At 45.4% G+C, this 23,612-nt stretch overlaps 1 protein-coding gene across 1 annotated transcript in view; it reads left to right on the plus strand.

Annotated features, from left to right (window-relative positions):
• Window positions 1–23,612, plus strand: part of CFAP61 (cilia and flagella associated protein 61) — a gene marked incomplete at both ends in the record, with an annotated part of 251,678 nt that overhangs the window by 148,485 nt on the left and 79,581 nt on the right. Inside the window, 2 exons of the mRNA XM_082857551.1 lie at window positions 4,872–4,999; window positions 19,205–19,303. Of these exons, the coding sequence (XP_082713677.1) occupies window positions 4,872–4,999; window positions 19,205–19,303 (227 nt within the window). The remainder of the gene's footprint in view (window positions 1–4,871; window positions 5,000–19,204; window positions 19,304–23,612) is intronic.

A 23,612-nucleotide genomic window follows, 5' to 3' on the forward strand; every position in this document is an offset into this window, starting at 1 on the left:
TTCGTTTACTTTGAACTCTGAAACTGACACTGATATTTATAGCTCTGTCAACCTGTCATTATTTGTTTTGATCAAATTGGGGAAAGGGGAGCTTCTCAAAAAGAAGAGAGAGAATGGAAAAGTGTAAGGAGAAAAAATTACATTTATAAAGCAAAAATAGGCTTATTAAGAATTTCAGAAATTCTATTTCTAATGGCTTTGAATCTCTCCATCTTCCATTTTCTTGCCTGGACAGAGCTCCCTTTGAAGTCTTTGGAAGCTTTCTAGAAGAAAAAATATATATACACATGGGTGTGGAGCTGAAAATGGAGCTCCTTGTTTCGCCCTTTTAAAATGTGTTTTTCGAAGATTTGCCTTTCATATTACAGATGCGAGAGAGGATGTGCAATTTTACCTTGTGTAACATCTTTGCCTGAAAAGCTCCAAGTATTTGTAGACGTTTTTTAATGAATAGTTCCCGTGTTTGCCTGCTGAGGAAGCAGAGGTTTGTGTAATTTACTTCCATTTTACACCTGAGGAAACTGATGTTTAAGAAAAAGAGGCTCAGAATTTCAACCAGTAGCAGAGTTAAGAAAACAGTCCCTTGTTTGGACTGGGCTAATGATGCCCAGTCCAGTGATCCTGGAGGTTGAATGTGACCCCCAAACGAAAGGGTATCATTAGAAAAAATTCACCGTAGACGCTGTCATGTCCCATTTTAGTATGAATTGGGTTTATTATGTAGGATCATTTGTAGTTACTTTGACTGCTTTCTAGTTCAATGGCCTATTTGTTATTTTAGCAACTTCTGATTTGGGATCTATTATCGAAACCGAGTTTTAATACTGTTTTTGTTGTCATTCTAACTCATTCTAAGTGCATGAGAAAAACTAAACCAGATATAGAAACACAGAACTCAGGTCTGTGTGTATCAGATAAAATTATACTTTGACTAATTTTTCTTTTTGTACACACAGAACAGTTAACAAACATGCGTGAAATTCAGAACTGTGTCTTTAAGGTCTCTTGATAAATGTATGCGAATCACAGCATAAACTCACCTGAGCATGTACGTCAGTATCACTTTTACTAAAAAGATCAAATTTAATCCAAGTTCTTCTCATCATATATAAATCATTTGTTTGCCATGTAAGCAACTGGAAAAGCACCAACAGAAATAACCTGACTCAGTAGAAATTACGTCAACACCCTTTAAGAAGGGCTCACGGAACGCAAAGTCAGCATATCTGTCCTTTCATCATTTACCAAACGTCCAAAAATGTGTGGCAGGAATTGTTCAGATAAAACAAAACTAAACTAAAACTAAACGAATGCCTCAAAAAAACAAAGACATAGCCCCTGACCTCAGAAAGCAAACAGTCTAGGTGGAGGGCAGCAGACAAACCAGATGAATTAATAAAGGGACCAAACTGCTCAATGACTCACTTGCACAAGGTGTGCCAATTCAGAAGCTCATAGGAAATTACAGATAAATAGCTTAAAATTTAAACATGTGCTCGTTTCTGTTCCCTATTTTCTCATCTCAACAACCCCCTCACCTGACCTTTATTGTCACTTCCCTCTGAACCGTCCACACTCCCTCCCCTCCCCACACCTCAAGCCTGGCTCTAGAATTTCCAAATAGGGAGTCCCACTTTATCATTCTTTCTTCTTCCATCTCAGGGATGGAACTTAAGGCTTGTGTTTTAAACTTATTATGAGAGCCGTAATCAATTTTAAGGAACATTTCTTTCAGCCTTGAACACCCGAGGCCACTTTGTGTATTCAGAGGTTAGAAAGGTGATTTCTGAGGCCTGGCAGCTGTTGGTGTTAAAGCTATTGTGTGGGAAACAAAAGCCATTCTGTTCTGTTCCCCAGGTGCCTTTGTATCATTGATTCAGGAACTGTTTCCTAAATGGGGTACAATTCTTTACCAGGGAATTTCATTACTGCCCATGTTTAGTATATGCTTCCGGACAGCAGAGGGGAATGTCTGAACATACCTCCTATGGAAGGAATCTTGGGTTCTGACCTCTGTGAAGATGCTTGCATCTTAAGTCTCTTAATTAGACCTGTGACTACATGCCTTCATACCACCATTTATGCTTCCTATCTTCCTCACTCTAAACCACCAGACCCAATCTGCTGCTACCAGGCTTGTCTTGCAAGTTAATGGGAACACAGTACACACTGGCAGCCAGATGTACCAGTGTTAACTAGTTTTCTCCCAGAATTCCTCACTGGCCTGTGCTGGGAAATTTTCATAGGGCAGATCAGAATGACATTTATTTGAAGAACAGATACTCTTTCACCCAAATGATATATTCATTATTGTCATTTAGAAAGTCTATCAGTTTAGGAAGTTTTTAGTTGCATGTAAAAGAATCAAACTGAGCTAAACAATCAAGGAAACACAGTGGGTTGCAGTCTTTCTCCCCAGTTCTTCCTCCCTCCCTGGGTTGTGCCCTTACTGTGTGACTTTGAGGTTCTTCCCACTACAGGGGAGTCGGCTTCCCCACCTCATGGGTGTTGGGCTCCACCGTGTGACTTGCTTTGGCCAGGCTGAAGAAGTATTTCTTATTTTCACTTACCTTCTTGTACTTCTGCATTGCCATGAGAAGAACAGACCCAGCTCTTTCTCATCAAAAAAGATAGGAGAGGGCTTCCCTGGTGGTGCAGTGGTTGGGAGTCCGCCTGCCGATGCAGGGGACGCGGGTTCGTGCCCCAGTCCAGGAAGATCCCACATGCCGCGGAGTGGCTGGGCCCATGAGCCATGGCCGCTGGGCCTGCGTGTCTGGAGCCTGTGCTCTGCAACGGGAGAGGCCACAACAGTGAAAGCCCCGCGTACCGCAAAAAAAAAATATAAGAGAGATGTGAGGCTAAGCTGAAATCTGCAGAGTGGAGCCAAAGCCAGCTGAATCCCGCTGACATCAGCCTTCTTCCAGCTGACTCAGAGTTACAGGGGTGAGGATAGATGGCAATTTTTTATGCCAATGCATTTTGGGGTGGTTTGTTATGCAGCACTGTTTGGCGATAGCTGACTGATATTTATCGCTCATGTAACTGAAGAGTCCAAAGTTAGCATGGGCTTCAGGTAGGATTTGAAAGGAATTCCTGTTCTATTTCTTTGTGATTCTCTTGGGGCTTCATCCCAGAATGGTTTCCCTCTTGGTGGCATGATGACTGTACTATTTCAGCCTTCACAATGTACACCTCGTACCATCTGGAAAGCAAGAGGCTTTTCTTCTTAAACCATCACACAAAAGTCCTGGGCTTCACTCTGATTAAGCCAGCATAGGTCATGTGTCTATCCTGGGCCAATTGTTGAGCAAGGAGGGTGGGATTATGCAACTTGGTTTATGTCAACCAGAGCCCCCTCTTAAAGATGGGAGTGGGTTCAGTCTTTTCCAGAATCCCTGGTGTGTCTCATTAGAGGGAGTGGGGGTGGGACAGATGCTGAGAGGCACCAGCAATGTTAATTATGGAGAGAGTCTAAAACCTCCAGACTTTGTTTTGAATTTCTATTAATACCTTATTTGGCTCAAGACATTTTTTTACCTGCATGTTGCTGGGCTAGCTCAAGCTAAAGAGAGGGGATTTATCATCTAGGTCACACATGTTGCCAGGTAAATTGCAAAGCATGTGACCCCACCCATGCTGCCTTAGGCACTGGAAGGTGGGTGGGAGCCTAGCTTTCCATAGGACTTTACCATTAGCCTGCTGGACTTCCAGCTCCTGGTATCTCAGGATTTTAAGAAAATTAAAAATAGGTTTGTTCTACTAGAATTTGAAGGTCTCTGACCTAGAGGGTGAGTTAATGCTAAGGTAATGAGAACTTGAACGAGTGGGACACATTGGTGTGGATGTCATTCCACTGACTCCTGTCCTCCATTGCCTATGATGAGAAGTCGGCTGTAAACCCTGTTATTGTCCAGACACACAGGAAGCATCAAATAAAAATGTGTGTTGAATTTATGAATTAAAAAAGAGAATCAAGGTCTTCTGACCCAATCCAACGTTCTTTTAAGAGTACCCCAACTTCCCTGGCAGTCCAGTTGTTAAGAGTCCACGCTCCCAATGCAAGGGGCATGGGTTCGATCCCTGGTCGGGAAACTCAGATCCCGCATGCTGTGCCTTGTGGGCAAAAAACAAACAAACAAACAGACCCCACCACCTCTTTGTAAAACCTTCCTTTGTACATTTCATGTTCCCACTGAAGCCTCTGCAGGAAAGTAACCAAACAAATCAATCCAGGTGATTTTTTCAAACATGGACATTAAAACGATCACCTGTTACTTTCTGTGCTTCTAAGAGTCCTCCCTGACCCTAAGTTATTTGAAAGACGGAACAATCCTTATCATCCAATATGCTTCTGTCATTCAACACATTTGTCCTTCTATAAATATTACTGAACACCTACTGTGCTCCAGGTGTTGTGTGAGGGATGCAGAATTGAATGAGAGCTAATACCTTCCATCAGGCACCCAGCTACTGTAATATAATTGTTCAAACCATGGACAGAAGGAAAGATTGGGACCTTTGATGAAACTACAGATTCTCAAGCAGCAACTTGCCTGTCTTCTTGGGGAATTATTTACCTTATCATCTCTAGTCATAGATGGCCTGGGTTCTATACGAAACATCTGTCAACAATAAGACAAAAATGATCTAAATCAAGTATTTTGATGTGAACCAGCCTAGGTGTTAGGTATATTGCCATATTCTTACATTAATTTCTTAAAAATTACTTCCCATAAATTTCCTCAGGGCTGCACAGGGGCATTTTTCAGTTTGATTTGCTGGTAATTACTGGTTAAGTAATTGCCAATTTGGGAATGCAGACTCAGCTACATTTTCCTCAAGTCCCTTTTTCTCTTTGTATTTTTTTCCAGTTGAGTTATGCTTTGAACCATATAAACAGAAAACTAACGTTGGAACCTAAAATAACTGTCAATGCCAAGATTGTTGTGGTTGGTGCGTCCAATGTTGGAATTTCCTTCCTAGAGACACTGATATTTTGGTGAGTTGTTTTACTTTATTTTTTTGTTTTTAAAGGGCCTTTCTCTTCCTACACCTGAGAGGGTTCCTTGAAAGGACAGACCTGAGCTTTCTGCTACCTCACATACATTGTCTATGTGGATTAATGAATCAGTGGAATATTCTAGATCAGGGGTTAGCAGACTCTAGCCCCCCAGGTCAAAACAGGTCCACCTGCTTTTGTAAATAAAGCTTTATGGGAACACAGTCGCGCTCATTTATTTACGTGTTGTCTCTGTTTTGTTGATACAGCGGCAGCTTTGAGTAGCCGTGACAGAGACCGTTTGGCTGGTAGTGCCTAGTATATGTCACTCTGACCCTTTCCAGAAGAAGTTTTCCAGCCCCTATTCTATACTGGTGCTCCCCTCTCTTGGCTGGATTATAAGAATCACCTAGAGCATTTGTTAAAGATGTAGATTCCCAGACCTCACAGACACAGAGAAGCAGAAACTCCTATGGAGGGCCCTGGGAACCTGTATTTTAACAGGTGCTCTGTGTGATCAAGCAGGTTTGGGGACCAGTTTTGACTGTATGCATCACAAATAGGCTTCAGAAGTGGCAGACAGTCCAGGACCTTTCCTTCAACACCTGCATTTCAGGTGCCAGGGAACAGAGTACATTTCCCCAGGACAGCTGAGATCTGTGCAGCTGTTTGATGTGTTTTCTATTATCCTCAAAGCACTGCACAGTTTCCTTGCAGAGCCCATTTTCCCGATAGGTGATTCCTGAGGGTTCTCAGCTCCCCCAGTTAGCTCTCCATCTGCTCAGTGAATTTCAGCCTCTCTTTAACAGGAAGAGCCCTGGGTTATTGTCCAAGAACTTGGATTCATGGCCTGGCATTGCCACCACTGGCATGGAACCTTCGATGTGTGCCTGACTTCTCTCAGACCTAGCTTCCTCATTCATTTCGTAAAAAGTCTCTAGATGTTTTCAAAGACCCAGGCTTTGGAGAACCACAGACTCCTAAGTTAGGAGAATCCAGTTTTTCCCAGACCTTTTGCTCAGGATCGCATGAGAAACTTTAGCTACTGTTCAAAGCTGTAGGTGCTAAGAGGAGAGTGGCCGATGGGGAAAGGCATCCCCACCATGACTCCTCCGGAGGCCAGATAAGTGGTGAGGGTCTAGACAAGGAAAAGGGTGGAGGAAATGACCCCTAGAAGGTGTTTGTCCCTGGTGGATATGGAGACGAACTAACCCAGATGGTTATTTTGCTCATTTGACATCATACATAACAGAAGATTTTTTTACTTTCTAGCCAATTTGTTCAGTTATCTGGAACACACCCTTAGTTAACCAGAAATAAGTCGCCTGTCTTTATTGAAATTAGCAACCAAGTTCACAGGCTTTAAATACTGTGGTCAGTCTACAGCAATCTCTCACTGCAAGAAAGAAATCATGAGAAGCACCCAGGAATCTCCATTTTCCTGCCTATTCCACTCTGTAGTTTGAGGGCTTTCCCTATTCTGACAGGTCTCTTCACCTCAGACTCTGAACAGCAATCTGTACAGCCACTTTTGAAAGATGAACCATCAGGGTGGGGTTGTGAAATTACAGTAGTCAAGAAGTTATCTTAGTTATCTTAGTTTAGCTATATATCTTGTCATTATGTCTTCTTTAAAATGATTACATTAAGATATACACATATAATTTTCGTTTTGTGGAATCAACTTAGATTTAATAAAGAAAGGTATAAATTTTGATATAAGTACTTGGTTGATTAAATTCGTCAATCAGACAGAGCTTTTTAAAGCATTTTAAAGTACTCATAATTCTCTATCATCGTTATACAGATTACGTGCACTAAAAAGAGACTGGGATCAGTTTACGGATATCAAATCCCGGAGAGAGGAAATAGTTCTCTCATTATTTTCTCTAATTATTTCAAATCAGCAGTCACCATAGTAACCTGCTGCAGATTTTACTTTACCAATTTAACTGCCATTTGAACTAAACTTTGTAAATGATTTGAGTTGGAATGGAATTGAAGAAACAGAGTTTTCACCAAACACTGACCTCCAGTGAGGATTAAATCCACATTTTGGAGGCAAGATTTAGGAAAATCGCCCTCGTACGCTCATGCCCTGCATTATTAAACTCAGTTGGGGCACTGTAGTTCCTGGAAAATCCATTTGAGGCCCAGTACAGCCGCCTCTTTTTCCAGAAAATCTGGTCATCCTGTCATCTGGTGACAAAACAAGCACAACTCTTTGTTCTTATATTATTTACATTCAAAACAAATTGCAAAGCACCTTTGGTCTCCTCTTCAAAGACACCAAAAGCAGTCCTTGCAGAAATTCTCTTCTTTCCACAAGTGCCACGGTGCTACTAGGGGTGCTGACGTGACTTGCCCAAAGTCACCAACTAATACAGACACCAGGATATAAGCTCCATGAGAGGTGTGAGTGTTGAGGGGATATTTGGGGTTTTGGTTTTTAGTACAACCTTCTGTCTGGTCCTCAGCTGCCACCAGTCCACAGTTACACCTGCACGGAGGAGACACTTTCTTTTCTGGTTGTGAGGCCTGTGGGTCACCCTGCATCTTCTTCCTGTCCTTACAAGGGCAAGACCTCCTGGGCCCTCCAGTACCTGGTGACAAGAGTGACAGGCGTTTTCTAGGGACACACACCGGCCCCCCCCTGTGGTTCTCTGTGTCCTCCTGGTCCTGGTGAATATTCCAGCGCTGGGCTGAGTGGCAGCCCTGCCCTTAGACTTCCTGCAATCTCCATGGACACTCCTGAGGCCCCTGGCTAGCTGATGCAGAAGGGCGAGGGTGCAGGGTGATTCAGAGTGGAGGTGAGACTTGGCTAATTTGTCCCCCCTCCCCGCGTCTTGTGCATCTGTCTTCTGAGGGTGCTGTGCCCAAGTAACTCCATGGAGGGCAGAAGAGGGAGCATGTTCAGGCTCCCAGGCCCCACCCTGCGGGCACACACGTCCTGGCCTCCTTTCCCCTCATCACCTGCCTTGCTGGGCTGTGTGCCTCCTGGGTGGGGACCAGGGGCTGGCAGGGGGAAGGACAGCAGGCACAGAACCAGGGCCGGGGAGCTTTCTTGGGGTGGGGGGCATAGAGGAGGAAACCCTCACTCATCCTATGGAATAGAGGGCAGTGAATTGGAGGGGAAAGGCAACTCTTAAGACACTTTGCTGTGAATTATCTGTGTTTCTCATCATGCCCAAGACATTCAGGTGACGCACCTGAGCTATTTTTAAATTGTGGTTCTCATGTGTTTGTTCGTTTGCCTGGCTCTTCCGGACGGGAAGGTGTTGGCTTGGGCACCATAGGTGTTTCATGTACATTATCCTTCTTGGTACTTCTATTAATAAAACCTCTTTAAAACCCCAAACATTGGTTTTTGGCAGAAAGATCTTGGCCTCGGTCATCAGCCCACCTCTGCTACCAACCAGTGCTGTGGTCCTGCCCTCCTCCTCTGCTGAGGGAGGGTCACGGCAGGGCTCCCCTGGCCCTGCCAGCCCTGGGCGCTGTCACGCTAGGAACTCCACCGACCGTATCAGAGGTCTAAAGGGAACTCCCTATTCTTGGATCAACAGGCAAGGCCAGAGGGGAGCTTCTGTCATCTGTCAAGGAAATGCTATTTCCCGAAGGAGAACTTTGCAATGAAGTCTGAAAGCTCTTTCCAGAAAGCAAGGGGCCTCTTTTCACGCAGCTTAGCTGGTCATATTTTTAGCAGTCCCTTTGTGTACCAGGTCTGGACCTGATGAACTCCCCAAAGTAATGCTACTTTCCACAGTAGTACTCCAAAATCATTTAAAAAAAAAAAGAAATATGGATATGCTCTACCAAAAAAGGAGTAGGAACCGGGTCTATGGACTCATCCTACGTCTTATGTCCTTTCTACTCAAAAGTTTCATCTGGACTCCAGCAGGATTGGTATCACCTGGGAGCTGATTAGAAACACAGAATCTCAGGCCCTGCTGCAGTCAGTGTTCCAAACAGATATTTTATTTTCCAGAATTATTCACAACAGCTTCTTCCCTATGTCTTGGGCGTCAAGTCACTGAGCTGAAGCAGTTACTATTTGATTCTGTTTCAGCTCGTACGTCTCTATGCTTTGTGTATTATATTATTTACTCCCAATTATGGAGCAGTTACTTTTAATCCATTATTTTAAAATCTTACCTAATTCAGTTCTGATGTAAAGAATCTCTCAAGCAGCCTATAACAGGGCTAGAAAAATTCATGTATGACTCCTGGGATGACAGTAAATGAAGGCAGCCCTGGGTGGCATCCCGCCGAGGCTGGGTGGTTAGAAGAAGATGCACTTTGGTTCACGGGAACCACCCACCATCACCTTGGCTTCCACTTCCACCCCCGGGAAGAGATGTCTCAAAACACCCACCAAGTCATCTCACCAAAGGGTGAAGTTTCTGGTTTTCGACCTGGGCATTGATCCCTCATCTGGTGGGTGTGTCGAGAACAACTAAGACTAGCTGGGAACGACAGGGCACGTTTGTGAAGCTGCAGTTGTGGCTGGATGACCAGAACACATGTTATCGGGCCGCACAGGACCACACAGCCTCCGGCCCAGCTGTGGGGTCTGGCGGCAGCAGCCGAGCGCTTGCAGATTAATGAGCTTCTTATCTTTACCTTTGAGGACATCTGAAGGCTTCGTTGTGGTTGTCATTAATTAGGTGACTAATTAAGTAGTCAGTGCTTACGTGCTGATCTCAGCGATGAACCCCATGAACAGGTTGGTGGCTGTCCATGCCGTCGGCCTCTGCCACATGAATTGAGGGCTGTGTGCTCTCCCCAATCACCCTTTGGGTACCAGGGAAATGCAGGGTGGCGGCCAGGCCTGTGGCATGTGCCCGGGGCATAGGTGGAGATCCACGGGGCAGGTCACATCTCACCATTTTGTTATGTTGGCATTACAGTGGGGCCTGTCGGGACTGATACAGAGGCCCCTCTGATGGCCTGGTAGGGGGAAAATAGAGGGGTGGGGCAGTATGTCAGGTTCAAAGGCTCAGCCTCCCCAGGCAGAAGGACCTGACATCCTGCCTCCAGAAAATACTGACCTGGAGCTGTCCCTGGTTCCTAATCACCATCCCATTTCCTAACCTGATTCCAGTATTTAAATGTACAGGCATACCTGGTTTTATTGTGTTTCACAGATACGGCGTTTTTTACAAATTGTCTTCACGATCGCACAAAACACAAACCGCAAACACGGACCAGTAACTTCAGCCTCTGTCCTCTACTATCAGGTCATTTTCAAATGACGACATTGGCTCCGTCTTGGTTTGAGGTCCTGCAAAAGCTGAAAACAAAGAATTTGGTGCGAGTAGTTTATTTGGGGGTGATCCCTGGGAACTACCCGAGCGAGCAGGTGAGATGGGACCGGCAGGAATACCAGCAAAGCCCCCAAATCATGTGCCTTTGGCTCACCGTGGGCAACGAGGCTCAGTCCCGCCGGGACCCCCTCCGAGGACACGGCTGGGACCAGTCCCTCTGCGCCCGAGGAAGTGGGGTATTTACCCAACAGTTCCTGTCCATCTGGTCACCCTGGGCTGTGCTTCCAGCCTGTCCCTCAAGCTGCCACAGTCAGGGGGAGACCCCGAGCAGAGAAGGCAGGAAAGCATTGGGACGGGAGGACCATTTGCAGGTGATGCGGGTGGGCCCGCTGCCGGCCCGGTTTCTTTCATTTGTTCTCCTTTCTTGATGCTCATACAGTTGCCCTTTAACGAAGGCGTGGGTCTAGACAAAGGCAGAGGGAAGCAAGGCCAGACGGGAAAACTGTGTCGGGAGCATCTCCTGATCTCCTTCCACCTCTCTCCCCGGGCGTCCTGGCAGCTCTAGAGAGAACCCACGTACTCTGCTCCACCAGCAACCTCTGCTGGAACAAAGAGGGAGAGTGGGCCTGTCTTGGCAAATACTTGATTTCTCCTTTGGCATGGAGATGAAATTAGATCAGCAGTTTTCACCTTTAGCGCTGCCTGGGAACCTGTTGCAGGTGCCGATACAGGCCCCCCTGTAAGGACTGAATCGGAAACCCGGGGCCGGAGGCTGGGACCCGTGTTTTCACACCGATTTTGGGAGCACGAGAACCGCTGAGTTGGGGTAGAGTCAGCTCTCTGCCGCTACTGCTGGGCACCATGTGGACCATCTGACCTCTCTGAACCTCCGTCGTTTCCACAGCTGTACAACAGGGAAAGCACCCAGGATCTCTCCTCCTCCACTGGCAAGAAGGCAAAGCACCTAGAAAGACCTAGCACTCAATTCTTGCTAGACTGACACCTCCCCGCTAATGCCATTTGCATGTCCAGATCCCGGTGGGAGCTGAACGTTGTGAGGGAATTGCCTGGAGAGTCATGATGTGGGAGGTGCTCTCTTCCCCAAGGACTGGGGATGAACCAGGGGCGTTTCCCGAGGCGTCCGCGCCTGCTTCCCCGCACTGAGGGAGTCAGGGGGTGTCAAACCCCTCACCCTCTGCCTTACAGCATCTGATGTTAGGTGGAAACATAGGCCAGGACCCTTCTGTAGAGGTGCCCGTAGCCGTGATCTTTGGAGAAAGGGAGCACCCGGAACCATTGTGTGAGACCCAGACCAGGCAAGGCCGCTTGCTGAGCAGAGACTTTATCTCTAAGTGTAGTTCTCTGAAGAGCGTTCCTTTCAAAGGAACACTTGCCACATGGTAAGGTGCTAGGGCTTGGAAAAAACTGCTTGCATTTCCCTTCTTTTTTTGTTTTTTCTGTGGTACGCGGGCCTCTCACCATCGTGGCCTCTCCCGTTGCGAAGCACAGGCTCCGGACACGCAGGCTCAGTGGCCATGGCTCACAGGCCCAGCCGCTCTGCGGCATGTGGGATCCTCCTGGACCGGGGCACGAACCCGTGTCCCCTGCATCGGCAGGCAGACTCTCAACCACTGCGCCACCAGGGAAGCCCTGCATTTCCCTTTTGATTTAAGAACTGTGGTGAAGAAAAACGTTGTGGATCAGCTTCCTAGACCTTGGGGTTAAGGTGGAGTAACTTTCCATATAAGCAACAGTTTGTGGAAATTCCAGACTCTACCATCCGGTACATCAGAGCTACTTTTGGGATGCAGGTAAGGGTGGGGAGGTGGTAGTTGTAAAAAGACAGCTTCCTGGGCCCCTGTTCCTGTGGTTACAATTCACCAGGTTGGAGTGGGCTCCAGGAATTTGTATTTTTAAGACTCTCCAGGTAATTCTGACATGCAGCCGGGTTTAGTAACATTTATATAGACATTTCCTCAAACTTGGCAGTCTTATCTATGAGGAAACCTATTTCCCCCTCGGATTGCTCATTGTAACTGAGCTGTTTTTATGGGCCGTGTTTTCCAAACCATATTTTTAAATTCTCAACAAATCATAGAACTTCTAAGTCACATCATTACTTCAGGGCTTACCAGGCATAATTATTAATGTATCATTAAACATTGCATAGCTGAAGTCATTACCCTAAGTTCATAGTATTTACATGCTGCATCGGACCTAGTAGAAAGCATTTCACAAAGCTTCATGCTTCAACTATTCACCATTGAGAATGCAGGTCCAAGGAGATACACCTGCCAAGCATGAGGAAACCTGCCCTGATGGTGTCAATAAAGCCTTCGTAACTGCCAGCATTTGCCCAAAGCATAAAACCTTTCCTCATCCTTCGAGACTAGAAGTGATCTCACTTGCTTTTGAATTCCCATAATGCTTGGTTTTTCCAGTCCCATGGGACGACCGATTTTGTCTTGTACTTGGCCGCCTCTTGTGTGTGAAGGCTTTCCGGCTTGTCTTTCATACCTTCCATCTTGGTATTTACATCTTACATTTGTATGCTCAAAGGATAAATGTATGACATTTTTACTTCATGTATATAGAGATGAAAACATCATAAATCATTTCCCCTAAATCATAAAGGAAAACTCAATTTCATTTTGGTCTTTTTTGCCAGAACTCCCACATTTTATTCTTATTTGTTCAGTGGACATTTCAAACATTACACTCATTTTCTCTTTTTCAGTAAGGATTTATGTTTTCCTTTCATGCAGAGATACATAAGCTTTTCATCTGAAATCCTGAAGCCCCAAATCTCCCTCCCCCAAACCCCTTTACCCCGGCCACCAGCCCCCTCCCCTGCCAGGTCCCTGGAGAATCCACAGAGCACTGAGGTCCCGCCAGGCAAGCGTTTTTACTTATTGTTGGATCCAGTGCTGATCAGAGATCCTTGCCCCGGGACACAAGGCTGGACTCAGGCAGGCTGAAGAGACTTGCTCCTTGGCCCCTTCCGCTGGGCTGTATCCCGGTTCCTACAGGGGCTTCCACGAGCGGGGGGAGCCGTGGAAGATGGCACCCGCCCCATGAACACTGACTGCTTCCCTTCTATCGAGAGAGAGCTCGGAATCCTTGACCACACGCCCCTACGCCTCTGGTCTCCCCCAGAGGTCAGGGTGTGCTGTTACTGACAGCTTTGTGGCCACGCGTGCAACTGCTGTGTCATTTTTACTCACACAACAAAAATGAAGTCAGTAGCCAAGGACATTGTCCAAAAGTCTCTTTTGTGATCTAAGCGGAAAAAATATTGCTGAAATTAAACATTTTTCAAGGAAAAACTGTAGATTCTCTTAACTGGTTCTCAGGATAAATATTTTGTTTTGATTTGTTTTGTCCCTATTTTTCCTCTCCTACTGGAAGTTCATAGAACTCCTAACTTTTAAATCCCATCATTTTATCATTAATTTTGTGGAATTATGTGGTATCATTAAGTCGGAGTTATTCTCTGACAAGTCACACATGCAGTTAGGTTAAATATCTATCTTGAGCTGGAACTTACTGTCAGTTAGCAGATATTTTTGTCATTGCTTGAGCAATTCAGGAAGCAGAGATTTTAGTAAATGACATTGTAACGTTTAGATCGATATGGGATAATTAGTTTCCCTCTATATTATTTGTTCAAATAAAAGCATTAATGAAAACAGTTAATTAAATCCCTTGCTTTGGTTGTCCTTGTTATGTGCCCCCCCCAAAAATAGGAAATCAGCAAAAACATAAAAATAAAAAATAATAAGCATTCACCTGGCAGGTTGGCAGGTTTCTACTGCTCAGAAGGGTGAGCCACATGAGAAGTGTTATGTTTCTTTTACCATGTTCACCATAAACTGGCAATGTGACCCTCTTTATTTGAAGGATAAGAATGCTCAGACCTGATTTTGTAGCCGTCCTCCCGAAGCATGGGATGAAACACAATAGCTTTTACTTATTTCCCTGGATACTCTAATCCCTCCCTGCTTTACAAGTATCTTTGAGCTGTTCCTCCCTCTGTATCCACAGCAACGTGAAATCCCACCGGAATTATCTGCTGTGGAAATGCAGGTGCACTTGTTTAATGTTTCATTGGCCTGCGCGCTTCACTTGAACTTTTTTTGCTTCCACAGCATGGTGACCTTTGATTTTGGGGCAGAGGGCTCACAATGATGCTAGGTTTCCTTTCTATACGTTAAGCCGATACCATTAGACCCGAGATCGTGCTTTTCCCGATGTGCTGCTGCTTCTGCCATCTCGTCTAACACGTGTCCAAACCAGGATGCACCCCGTGACCCACTTCCATGTACAGGAACTTTTTTTAAAAAATTCATTAATTAATTTATTTTTGGCTGCGTTGGGTCTTCGTTGCTGTGCGCGGGCTTTCTCTAGTTGCGGCGAGCGGGCGCTACTCTTCGTTGTGGTGCACGGGCTTCTCATTGCGGGGCTTCTCTTGTTGTGGTGCACAGGCTTAGTTGCTCCGCGGCATGTGGGATCTTCCCAGACCAGGGCTCGAACCCGTGTCCCCTGCATTGGCAGGCAGATTCCTAACCACTGCACCACCAGGGAACTCCCTGCAGGAACTTTTTGAATATTCATAGGTAATCAGAATAAAAGCCTTAAATGTTTTATATCCATATTTCATCCTCAGAAGAGCTAAGATCTGTTTGTACATTATAAATAGTATAATGACTTTGGACTGATACTCATAGATAGTTATAAATTTAAGAAATCAAATATTAGATGTTTCTAAATCAGATGACAGAGATAACTATCACAGCAAAATATGAGGTTGAAGATAAAATGGAAATGCTGATGGTAAGTTCATATAAAGTCATGAAAGAGACAGGGAACCTTCATGGAATAGCAAAAAGGTTGATGTTACAAAGAAGGGTGAAGAGGCTAGATTAGGCCCCAACCATAAGGGCCTGAGATACCATGCTCATGAATTTGGACTTAGTATTTTGGTTATAAAAATAGGTAACATTCATTGAAAATGTTTTGTGCAGCAGGCAATAGTCTAAGCATTTTACAGATATTATTTCATCTCATCCTCACAGCACCCCTGTGAGGAGCTAGGTTCTATTGTTCCCATTTTACCGGCTAGCAACTGAGCCACAGAGAGGTTGAATAACTTGCTCAAAGTCAAAGAGTTAGAAAGTGCTCGGGCCAGGAGTCCAGTGAGGCAATCTGACCCCTGAGCCCATGGTCTTAGCTGCTCTGCTCTGCGTCTACCAAAGCGGTGAGCAGACATAGACGTGAGATGGGATTTAATTTAAAAAGAGGTGTCCAGTAGCCGTGTGGAAGATGGGCAGGAGAGAGGCTTGTGCCGGGACGACTAACCCTGAGACTGTTTTCTCTGGGCAAGAAGGTGAGCAAAGGCAGTGTGTCCTGGGAATGGCAGGTGTTGGGCATTCAAGAGATGTGGACGACGTAGACATGACTGGACATGGTGACCAATTGTGGAAAGGGAGAGAGAGGGTAGGAGTTGGAGGTTGGTTCCCAAATTCCTAACTTGAGAGGCAGTCTGTTGACCATGCCTCTGATGAAGTTAAAAGAGGAGTGGGACTGGGCCACATGGACCTTTGTTTGGACACGTATTGAATTTGGGATACCTGTGGAGGGGCCACATTAGGACTGATGGGCATCTGGAAATTAGGTTTCTAGCTCAGAAGAAAACTATAATGTAAAGATGTAAGATGAAGTTGTGGTGTCAATCACATCACCCAGGGAGCTGGGCATGGAGACTGGGAAGTTTGGCAAAGGATAGATGGGGCATGGAGGAGGAGATGGCGAGGAAAGCGGTCTTCAAAGAGAACCTTAAGACAGTGCTGTCTCAGACCACGTGTTCTATGGCAGTAGCTCCTGGGTGTGGCCTCCTGCATGGTCCCAGCTGTCCACATGTCCTCCAGCCCTTGTTCCTCAGGATTCCCACCAGCAGTGGCACCCCACCCACCATTGCTTGTCCCTGGATGAGCCCCAGAACCCTGCCCACACCTCTGCCTTCACTCAGTCAAACACTGTGGAGTCGGCTGTCTACTTCCTGCTCAGACCCTGACTGATACAAGCATCTTCCCTCATCACCCCCCCACCTTTCCTTTAGGAGTCAATACACAGAGATTTCTAGTTCCTTTCCAGTGTTTATTCTGTACTTTGTCCTTGACAACAGAACCCTGGGCAGTGTGGTTCTTGGAAAACCCATTGTGTTTCTCTTTGAAAAGCCACATTTCTCAGCCTCCCTTGCTGCTATATATGGCCATGTCACTAAGTTCTCCCACGTCAACAGAAATGTCATGTGAGACATTCAGGGAAGCTCTTTAATGGGCATCCTTTTCTACCCATTCCTCCTCCCTTCTGCCTGTAATGTGGATGTGGGGTGTGATGGCTGGAGCTCCAAGAGCCACCTTGGACCTGAGGTGACCTTGCGAATGGAAGGCACACATTGAGAAGTGGAGAAGCAGGGCCTGCTGACAGCATGGCTCCACCTGTCAGCACTAGACAGGTCACTTCCATGTTTCTTAAGTGCAGTTGTAAGAGAAACTTGCTGGGATAGGGAGAGGGAGAGAAAGGAGAGGAACTTGAAGAGGAGACAGGGTTAATGGGACACTCCTCCCTTCTGAATGGGGGGAATGGAAGATGGCTCTTGTAGCTGTATCTGGAGGTGGCAAGAAGGGAAATGGAGGGAGGGGTCTTGCCAGGGGACTAGTTTCTGTTTTCCTTATGACGTGGGAGATGTTCTCACTTGAGAATGAGAAAGGGGGATAGTAGGGAGAACAAGAAAGGGTGAAGTAGGGACCTTGAAGATTGGATATAGAACCAGAACAGCCACAATGAAGAACGCAAAAGGAATTTGGCTAAGGCTAGAGAAGAAGGGTGGGAAGCTGGTTCCTTAATAGATAAAAAGTAAGAAAAGGCCCCTCCCCCAATCTTTTGGCGAAATCTTTAATTGTACAATAGCATAATTCAGGGTAATACAGTGTGGTAATTCGGCGATTTACAAGTCATTTTACAAGTGATCCACGTTGTTAGATAGTTCAAACTGTTCAGTGCCAAAGAGATTGTTTCTTTAGTAAAAAATACCGCTGGATAATTACTAATCCACTTATTCACATAGAGACGTAAAAGAAGCCTGCATATAATTGTATTATTAGTACAACATAAACCACATTTTAGCCACATAGGCTCCAAAGCCCAAATAAATTTTGACCGCGTGTAAGTATAAACACGTATTATTATTTGCATTTTCTGTTAAATGGTAATTGGTGTGTTTGCAGACTGCAGCCATAAGTAGTCGCGGTTAATTGTGACCTTTATGTTATTTGAACGTATTCAAAATTTTATTCTTATTATTAGGGGATAAAATGTGCTTGCTTTTCTTTGTATCAAATAAGAATATTCATTCTTAAATGACACACATCCTTAGAGACTTTAAAGCAAAACCCTTCCTAATATTTAGCTATTTTTAAATGTCAGGTGCAGTTGAGTTTCTTCCATTGCCTGCCGTGCCATCCCCAGAAGTCTCCTGCTTTTAATGGTACTTAACGGATTGTCCGCAAATTGATAGCATTTCCACGTTTGGAAATTTTCCAGTTTTCTCCTGGGAAAAGAGGGCAGGTGTTTTCCTCTAACTTGGAGAAGGTTTCTTTTTCTGCATTTGGTTGGTCTAAGGGGAGGGGTGAACCAAGAAGAGATTTTTAGAAAAAAAAAATGTTTTTCTCATCCTGCTGAAGCCAAGAGATCAGCCCACCCATAAGACGTTGCTGACTGTAGCTGGAAGGCAGATCTGCAGCAGGAGTATCTTAACTATTTCAGGGAGACACGGCAGGAGCGCTGAGGAGCGTCCGCTTAGTGTGCTGGGCGTGCTGCCTACTATACCTGGGGGACTGGTCCCTGGGCCGCCTGGGTGAGTGCAGAGGGCACTACTTGGGGTCAGAAGATGTGGCTTTCATTTCCGGCCCTGCTGCTTCTTAGCATTGTGACCGTGAACAAATTACCTACTGTTTCCAACCTCGATTTTCTTCTGTCTGAAATACAGAGAATACAAACCTGCACCGCCCCCCTGCCACCACCCCGGCAGAAATTGTCCTGAAGATTAATCTCTATGACGACACCCATAATCATGCCTCGGGCCCTGGAAAGCCTGATGCAAATAAATATGAGGCAGCTTTGCTCTTGAAAGGAATCTTCTAGAATTCTCTCCTCTGTGATGCTGTGCTCTCCTGATCTGAGTAGTTACATATATCTGAAAGTCATAAAGCTAATGTTGACTATGGGAATTAGATGAGCTTTGCATCCCTGTCCACAGTTTGGGGTCTACAGGGCAGTGAAGGCCAAGGTTAGATGAGGAGATGCTAAAGCCAGATGGCCTGGGTTCACACCCAGCCTCCAGATTACCTGGCTGCACGGTCTTAGGCAAATCACTTTGCCTCTGTTCCGCATAATAACATCGGGGTAATAATAGTACTGACCTCATCGTACTGCTTCCAGGACTCAATGAGGGCCTTGCAGAGCACTGGAGTGTAAGCACTCAGCAAGTTTCACCGTGGTGGTTAGAATTCCAGGCCACCTCTCAGAAGGCGTCTGAAACTCAAACTTGGCGTTGACTTATACTAAATTTACCCGCTTCCTCCCCGTTTGGGGCTTTATTTTGTTTTACTCTGAGAAGCAAATTTTAGAAAGTTAAATGGCACCTGCCTTCACAAGGTCACAGCTTTTGGAAGTTTCTGCCATCAGCTGCTCCGGCACCCTCTCGCTTCTTTCATTTAAATGGTCGGTTCTCTTGGAAGGTTTGTGCAAAAAGAGTTGCTGCGTTCAAAGAAAGACTCAACAATTGGAAGACACGTGAAATAAGGTTAAATTGAATTGTAATAAACTTTCACTGAATTGTGCTTTACCTCTTTTTTTTTTTTTTTTTCTTTCTCCTTAGCTCTCACCTGAAGTTCAGTAATCTCACCCTGATTTCAACCCACGGACTCCCAGGAAAAAACCTTCTGGGCACTGAACAAAGGAAGTTTTTAGCAAGCGAGTATGTATTCTATTTTCTTTTTTTTTTTATTTTATTTTATATTGGATTATAGTTGATTTACAATGTTGTGTTAGTGTCAGGTGTACAGCAAACTGACTCAGTTATACATATACATATATCTCCTCTTTTTCAGATTCTTTTCCCATATAGGTTATTACAGAATATTGAGTAGAGTTCCCAGTCCTATATAGTAGGTCCTTGTTGATTATCTATTTAATATATAGTAGTGTGTGTATGTTAATCCCAGTCTCCTAATTTATCCCTCCCCTGCTTTTTCATTCTGAAGGCTGAATGTCCTAATTTGTGTGCAGTCCTTTTTCTGCTAAATGGTAGAAAAAGGAAGTGGCAGCCTTTTCTCCTGAGTTCAGAGATTCCTTAAGAGATACAAATGCAAGTTAAGAGTGAATAGCAGGTCTGGGAGGATGCCGGCCCTGTTCCAAACAACTGGGACGGGTCTGTGACCCAGACACCACCTGCTTTTGGGTTCTGAGTGACACTCCAGGGCATGGGAGCTTGGTGACTATATTTGCATCAGACCAGGCAACTTGCCAGAGGGAGCTAAAGTCTGGGCACCTCCGTGGGGTGAGGGTCTCAGGCCCACCTGGCCCTTTGTCATCAGGGCTGATGAGGCAGAGGCCTTCTGAGTCCTCTGAGCCTGTCACTGTTTCTGTCCCAGTAGAATCAGTCTTTGACAACACCCCTTCTAGAAAATGCCACTTCATTGTCACACAGCTTCCATTCATTTTAATTTCCTGTAGCAAAGCATGAGTACAAGAATGATTAGGCTCCCTGCCTCTAGAAACAATGTCCCAATTTTTCCAACAAGGAGGGAGGAAATTGTTCTCTCTCGGGGGCGTTTCATTTTAGATCCACACGAAGGACCCTCTTTCCTCTGTGAAAAAGGCTGACTTTGCCTTCAAACGGTGAGAGAAATGGCAGTCTCCTTGCCAGCAAAACTAGGCTCATTTTGACCTAATACTTTGATCAGACTATAAACTTTGAGGTTTGGGGAAGGACATCATTAGGGTGCAATCAAAAACATGTGGTTTTTTCTTTTTTTTAAAAAAATTTATTTATTTATTTATTTATTTATTTATTTATTTATTTATTTATTTATTTATTTATTTATTTTTGGCTGTGTTGGGTCTTCGTTTCTGTGCGAGGGCTTTCTCCGGTTGCAGCGAGGGGGGGCCACTCTTCATCGCGGTGCGCAGGCCTCTCACTATCGCGGCCTCTCTTGTTGCGGAGCACAGGCTCCAGACGCGCAGGCTCAGTAGTTGTGGCTCACGGGCCTAGTTGCTCCGCGGCATGTGGGATCTTCCCAGACCAGGGCTCAAACCCGTGTCCCCTGCAACGGCAGGCAGATTCTCAACCACTGTGCCACCAGGGAAGCCCCAAGACGTGGGTTTTGAGCCAGGTCGATGAATTCAGATCCTGCTGCCACCACAAAGGGGATTTCATCTCTCTGAGCTTTGGGGGTTTTGACTGGAAATGTGTATGATAAGCCAGCCTTGCTGGAGTTTTTGGTTAAAATTAGCCTAACACCAAGTTCTGGCTGAGCATGGAGGATCAGCCCACGTACACCCCCTTCCCTCACTTTCCCTTCTTTCCAAATGACATAATTCCCAGGAAATGCTGGTGTTCCTGCTAAATGTCTCATGAGGAATTTCATTCAGTCGGCCTGGCAAAGGTTCTGTCAGTCCAGGTCAGGTGTGTTCCAGGAGAGACAGGCTAGCAAGTGATGCTCTGCTGGCCTGATTCTGTGGGGACCTGTGTGTGGCTGGGTGCATGGTCACCTGGGGTCTCTGCCTCTGTCCTTCCCCCTCCACACTCCCAACCCAGTAGCCAGAGCAAGGCTGCAGAAACGTGAATCAGATCCCATCAACTCCCGAGCAGCCTGGAGCTGCTCTGTCCAGTGTGACGGCAGTGAGCCACATGTGGCTGCTTAAATTTCAACTAATTACAGTTAAACGGGATTAAAATTCAGCTCGTTGATTACATGAGCCACATTTGAAGCGGGAGGCTAGCCACATGTGGCTCGCAGCCCTATCAGACAGCCCAGCTGCAGAAGGATTCTGTAGTCACAGAAATTTCCAGATGCTCCGATCTGAAATCTGCCCCTGTTCTGCTGGCTCCTCCGACCCCCTCTTTTACTGTTTTTGCCCTTGTTCTCTCTGCTGTCACCACACCGGCCTACTTGATGTCCCTCGAACACAACAGGCAAGTCCTCACCTTGGGGGTCTTTGCTTTTCTCTCTTCAGGTCTTTGCTGAAATGTCAGCTTTTCCATGAGACCTACTCTGACCATCCAGTCGTCTGCAGCAAACTCTCCAACACACTCTATCCTCCTTCTCTGCTCTCTTTCTTGCTACTGAAATCCTTGTAAATATTATACAATTTGCCTTTTAAAATTGTTTATTCTGAATCCTTCAACTATGATGTAAACTCCACAAGGGCAGGAATTTTTTGCCTTTTGTTCACTGATGGGTTCCCAGCATCTGGGACAGTGCTTGGCACTTAGCAGGTGCTCAGTAAATAATGTCAGATAGATGACAGTTACCTCCGAAAGTACCTGAAGAAGTCCTCTCCATCAGGGTGTAGACAGGGACTAAATAACACAGCCATATAAGATGTCTCTGGATGGGTACCTGCATGTCATCCTCTTAGAAACCACAAATTGAAACATCAACAAGATGTTGCCTTTCAAATGTTCCTCAGACCCCAATACAGGAAATTATGTCTGGTCATGGGGTTTAGAAAGAACAGGTGCATCAATATCCAAAAATTTAATGATTCAAATTCCTCACGGCAAATACAAATTCTGAACTTTTCTATAACCAGTGTTTTGATTTATTATTGCTGTTACTAGTTTTTGAAAAGCCGTGTTTTGTCTCCCCACCTCCCCTGCCCAAACCCCGCCCTGTCCAGCCTCTGGTGGACGTGCTAATGATGTGCCCGGGATGCAGCAGAAAGGAGGGCGGAGGGAGGAGAGGAGGAACCGGCAGTGGGAGAAATCCACTAATTGGACAATCAGCTCTGAATAACTGAAGGTTAATTATGATGCTCCTTCTTCTGGGAGCGTCACGATAAACCCTTGCTGGAAACCTCTGAGGTTCTTTCCGGTCCTGCAGGGTTCTGATTGCATGAAATGCAGGTCCTCACCACACTTACGTTTATTCCTCTGGAGTTTGCTCTTAATTTTGTACCTGGAACTTTAGGCTAAGTCTTCCCATCACTAGATTTGGGGTCACTGCAACTTTGAGCAAGCTGGCCACTCTCCACATATGTCCTGTTCCAGCAATTCCCCCATCCTGCATTTCTACTTTTTTTCTCCTCCTTATTCCCTATCTCCAGAATGTTCTGTGAAGACAAGCTTCCACATTATTTTTGCGTCAGAGTCAAGGTCACTTGGGAAACACAAAGTTTCATTGACCTACCTTCTTTGGTTCCTTCTCTCTCTTCCAGAGGACTCTAGTGGAGATATTTCTCTTGTCCTCGAGCCTGGAGATGGTCCCTGCCCTGTGGGAATCTTAATGCTCATTAACTCTGCTTAGGAAATAATTTTGGAGAAATATCATTTACAGTCTCCAATATCTAGTCTCACTGCCTCATGGGTAAATTAAAGAAGGTCCAGAATGTATTCTAATATCCGAAACAGATAGGCATCAGCTACACGCAGTGTAAATTTCTCAGTTTCGAAACTGAGAAATGTCATTCCATGTGGTCACAGGCTGTAAAAGCAAGCACCCCACATTTTTCAGTGCTTCCTAAGGTCCCTACAACCCCAGCGCTCCCGAGGGCCAGTTCCCACGGGACAGAGCTTCAGATTTTATCTCTGAAGTATGCATTCTGAAATTACCAACACCGCTGGCCTACTGTCATTAGAAATAACATTGTCTTAGCCTTCCCCAAATTTCCCCTGAGAACTTTCATCTTCGAGCAAATCCTCATATGACGAATCTCTGTGCATTAACTATATTTAATTTTTCCTCATCTTGGACGGCTGACAGTACTGCTTCTGTTAGGAATGGATCACATCCCAAGTAAGAACAATCCCTTGTGGGTCTCTCACAGATGTATGAAATCAGTGAAGCCTCCTGTTTTCCTGTAAAGCTACCAAAATGGCTTTTTATTAGAGAATTTCGTCTCACTATCTGTTATTTTCCTGTGGCAGACCAGCCCCCGATTTTCTTTTCTTATTAAGAAGAAATTTTCTTGTTTTTAAGTGTCATTGTGTGGAGAGATACAAAGCCCAGACTCCGTTCTCTTTCACAGGCCCTATAACAGGGTCTAATGTGCATCCATTACCA

This window comes from Leucopleurus acutus, assembly GCF_964270905.1.
Source record: "Leucopleurus acutus genome assembly, chromosome: 16".
In the NCBI taxonomy this organism is placed as follows: Eukaryota; Metazoa; Chordata; class Mammalia; order Artiodactyla; family Delphinidae; genus Leucopleurus; species Leucopleurus acutus.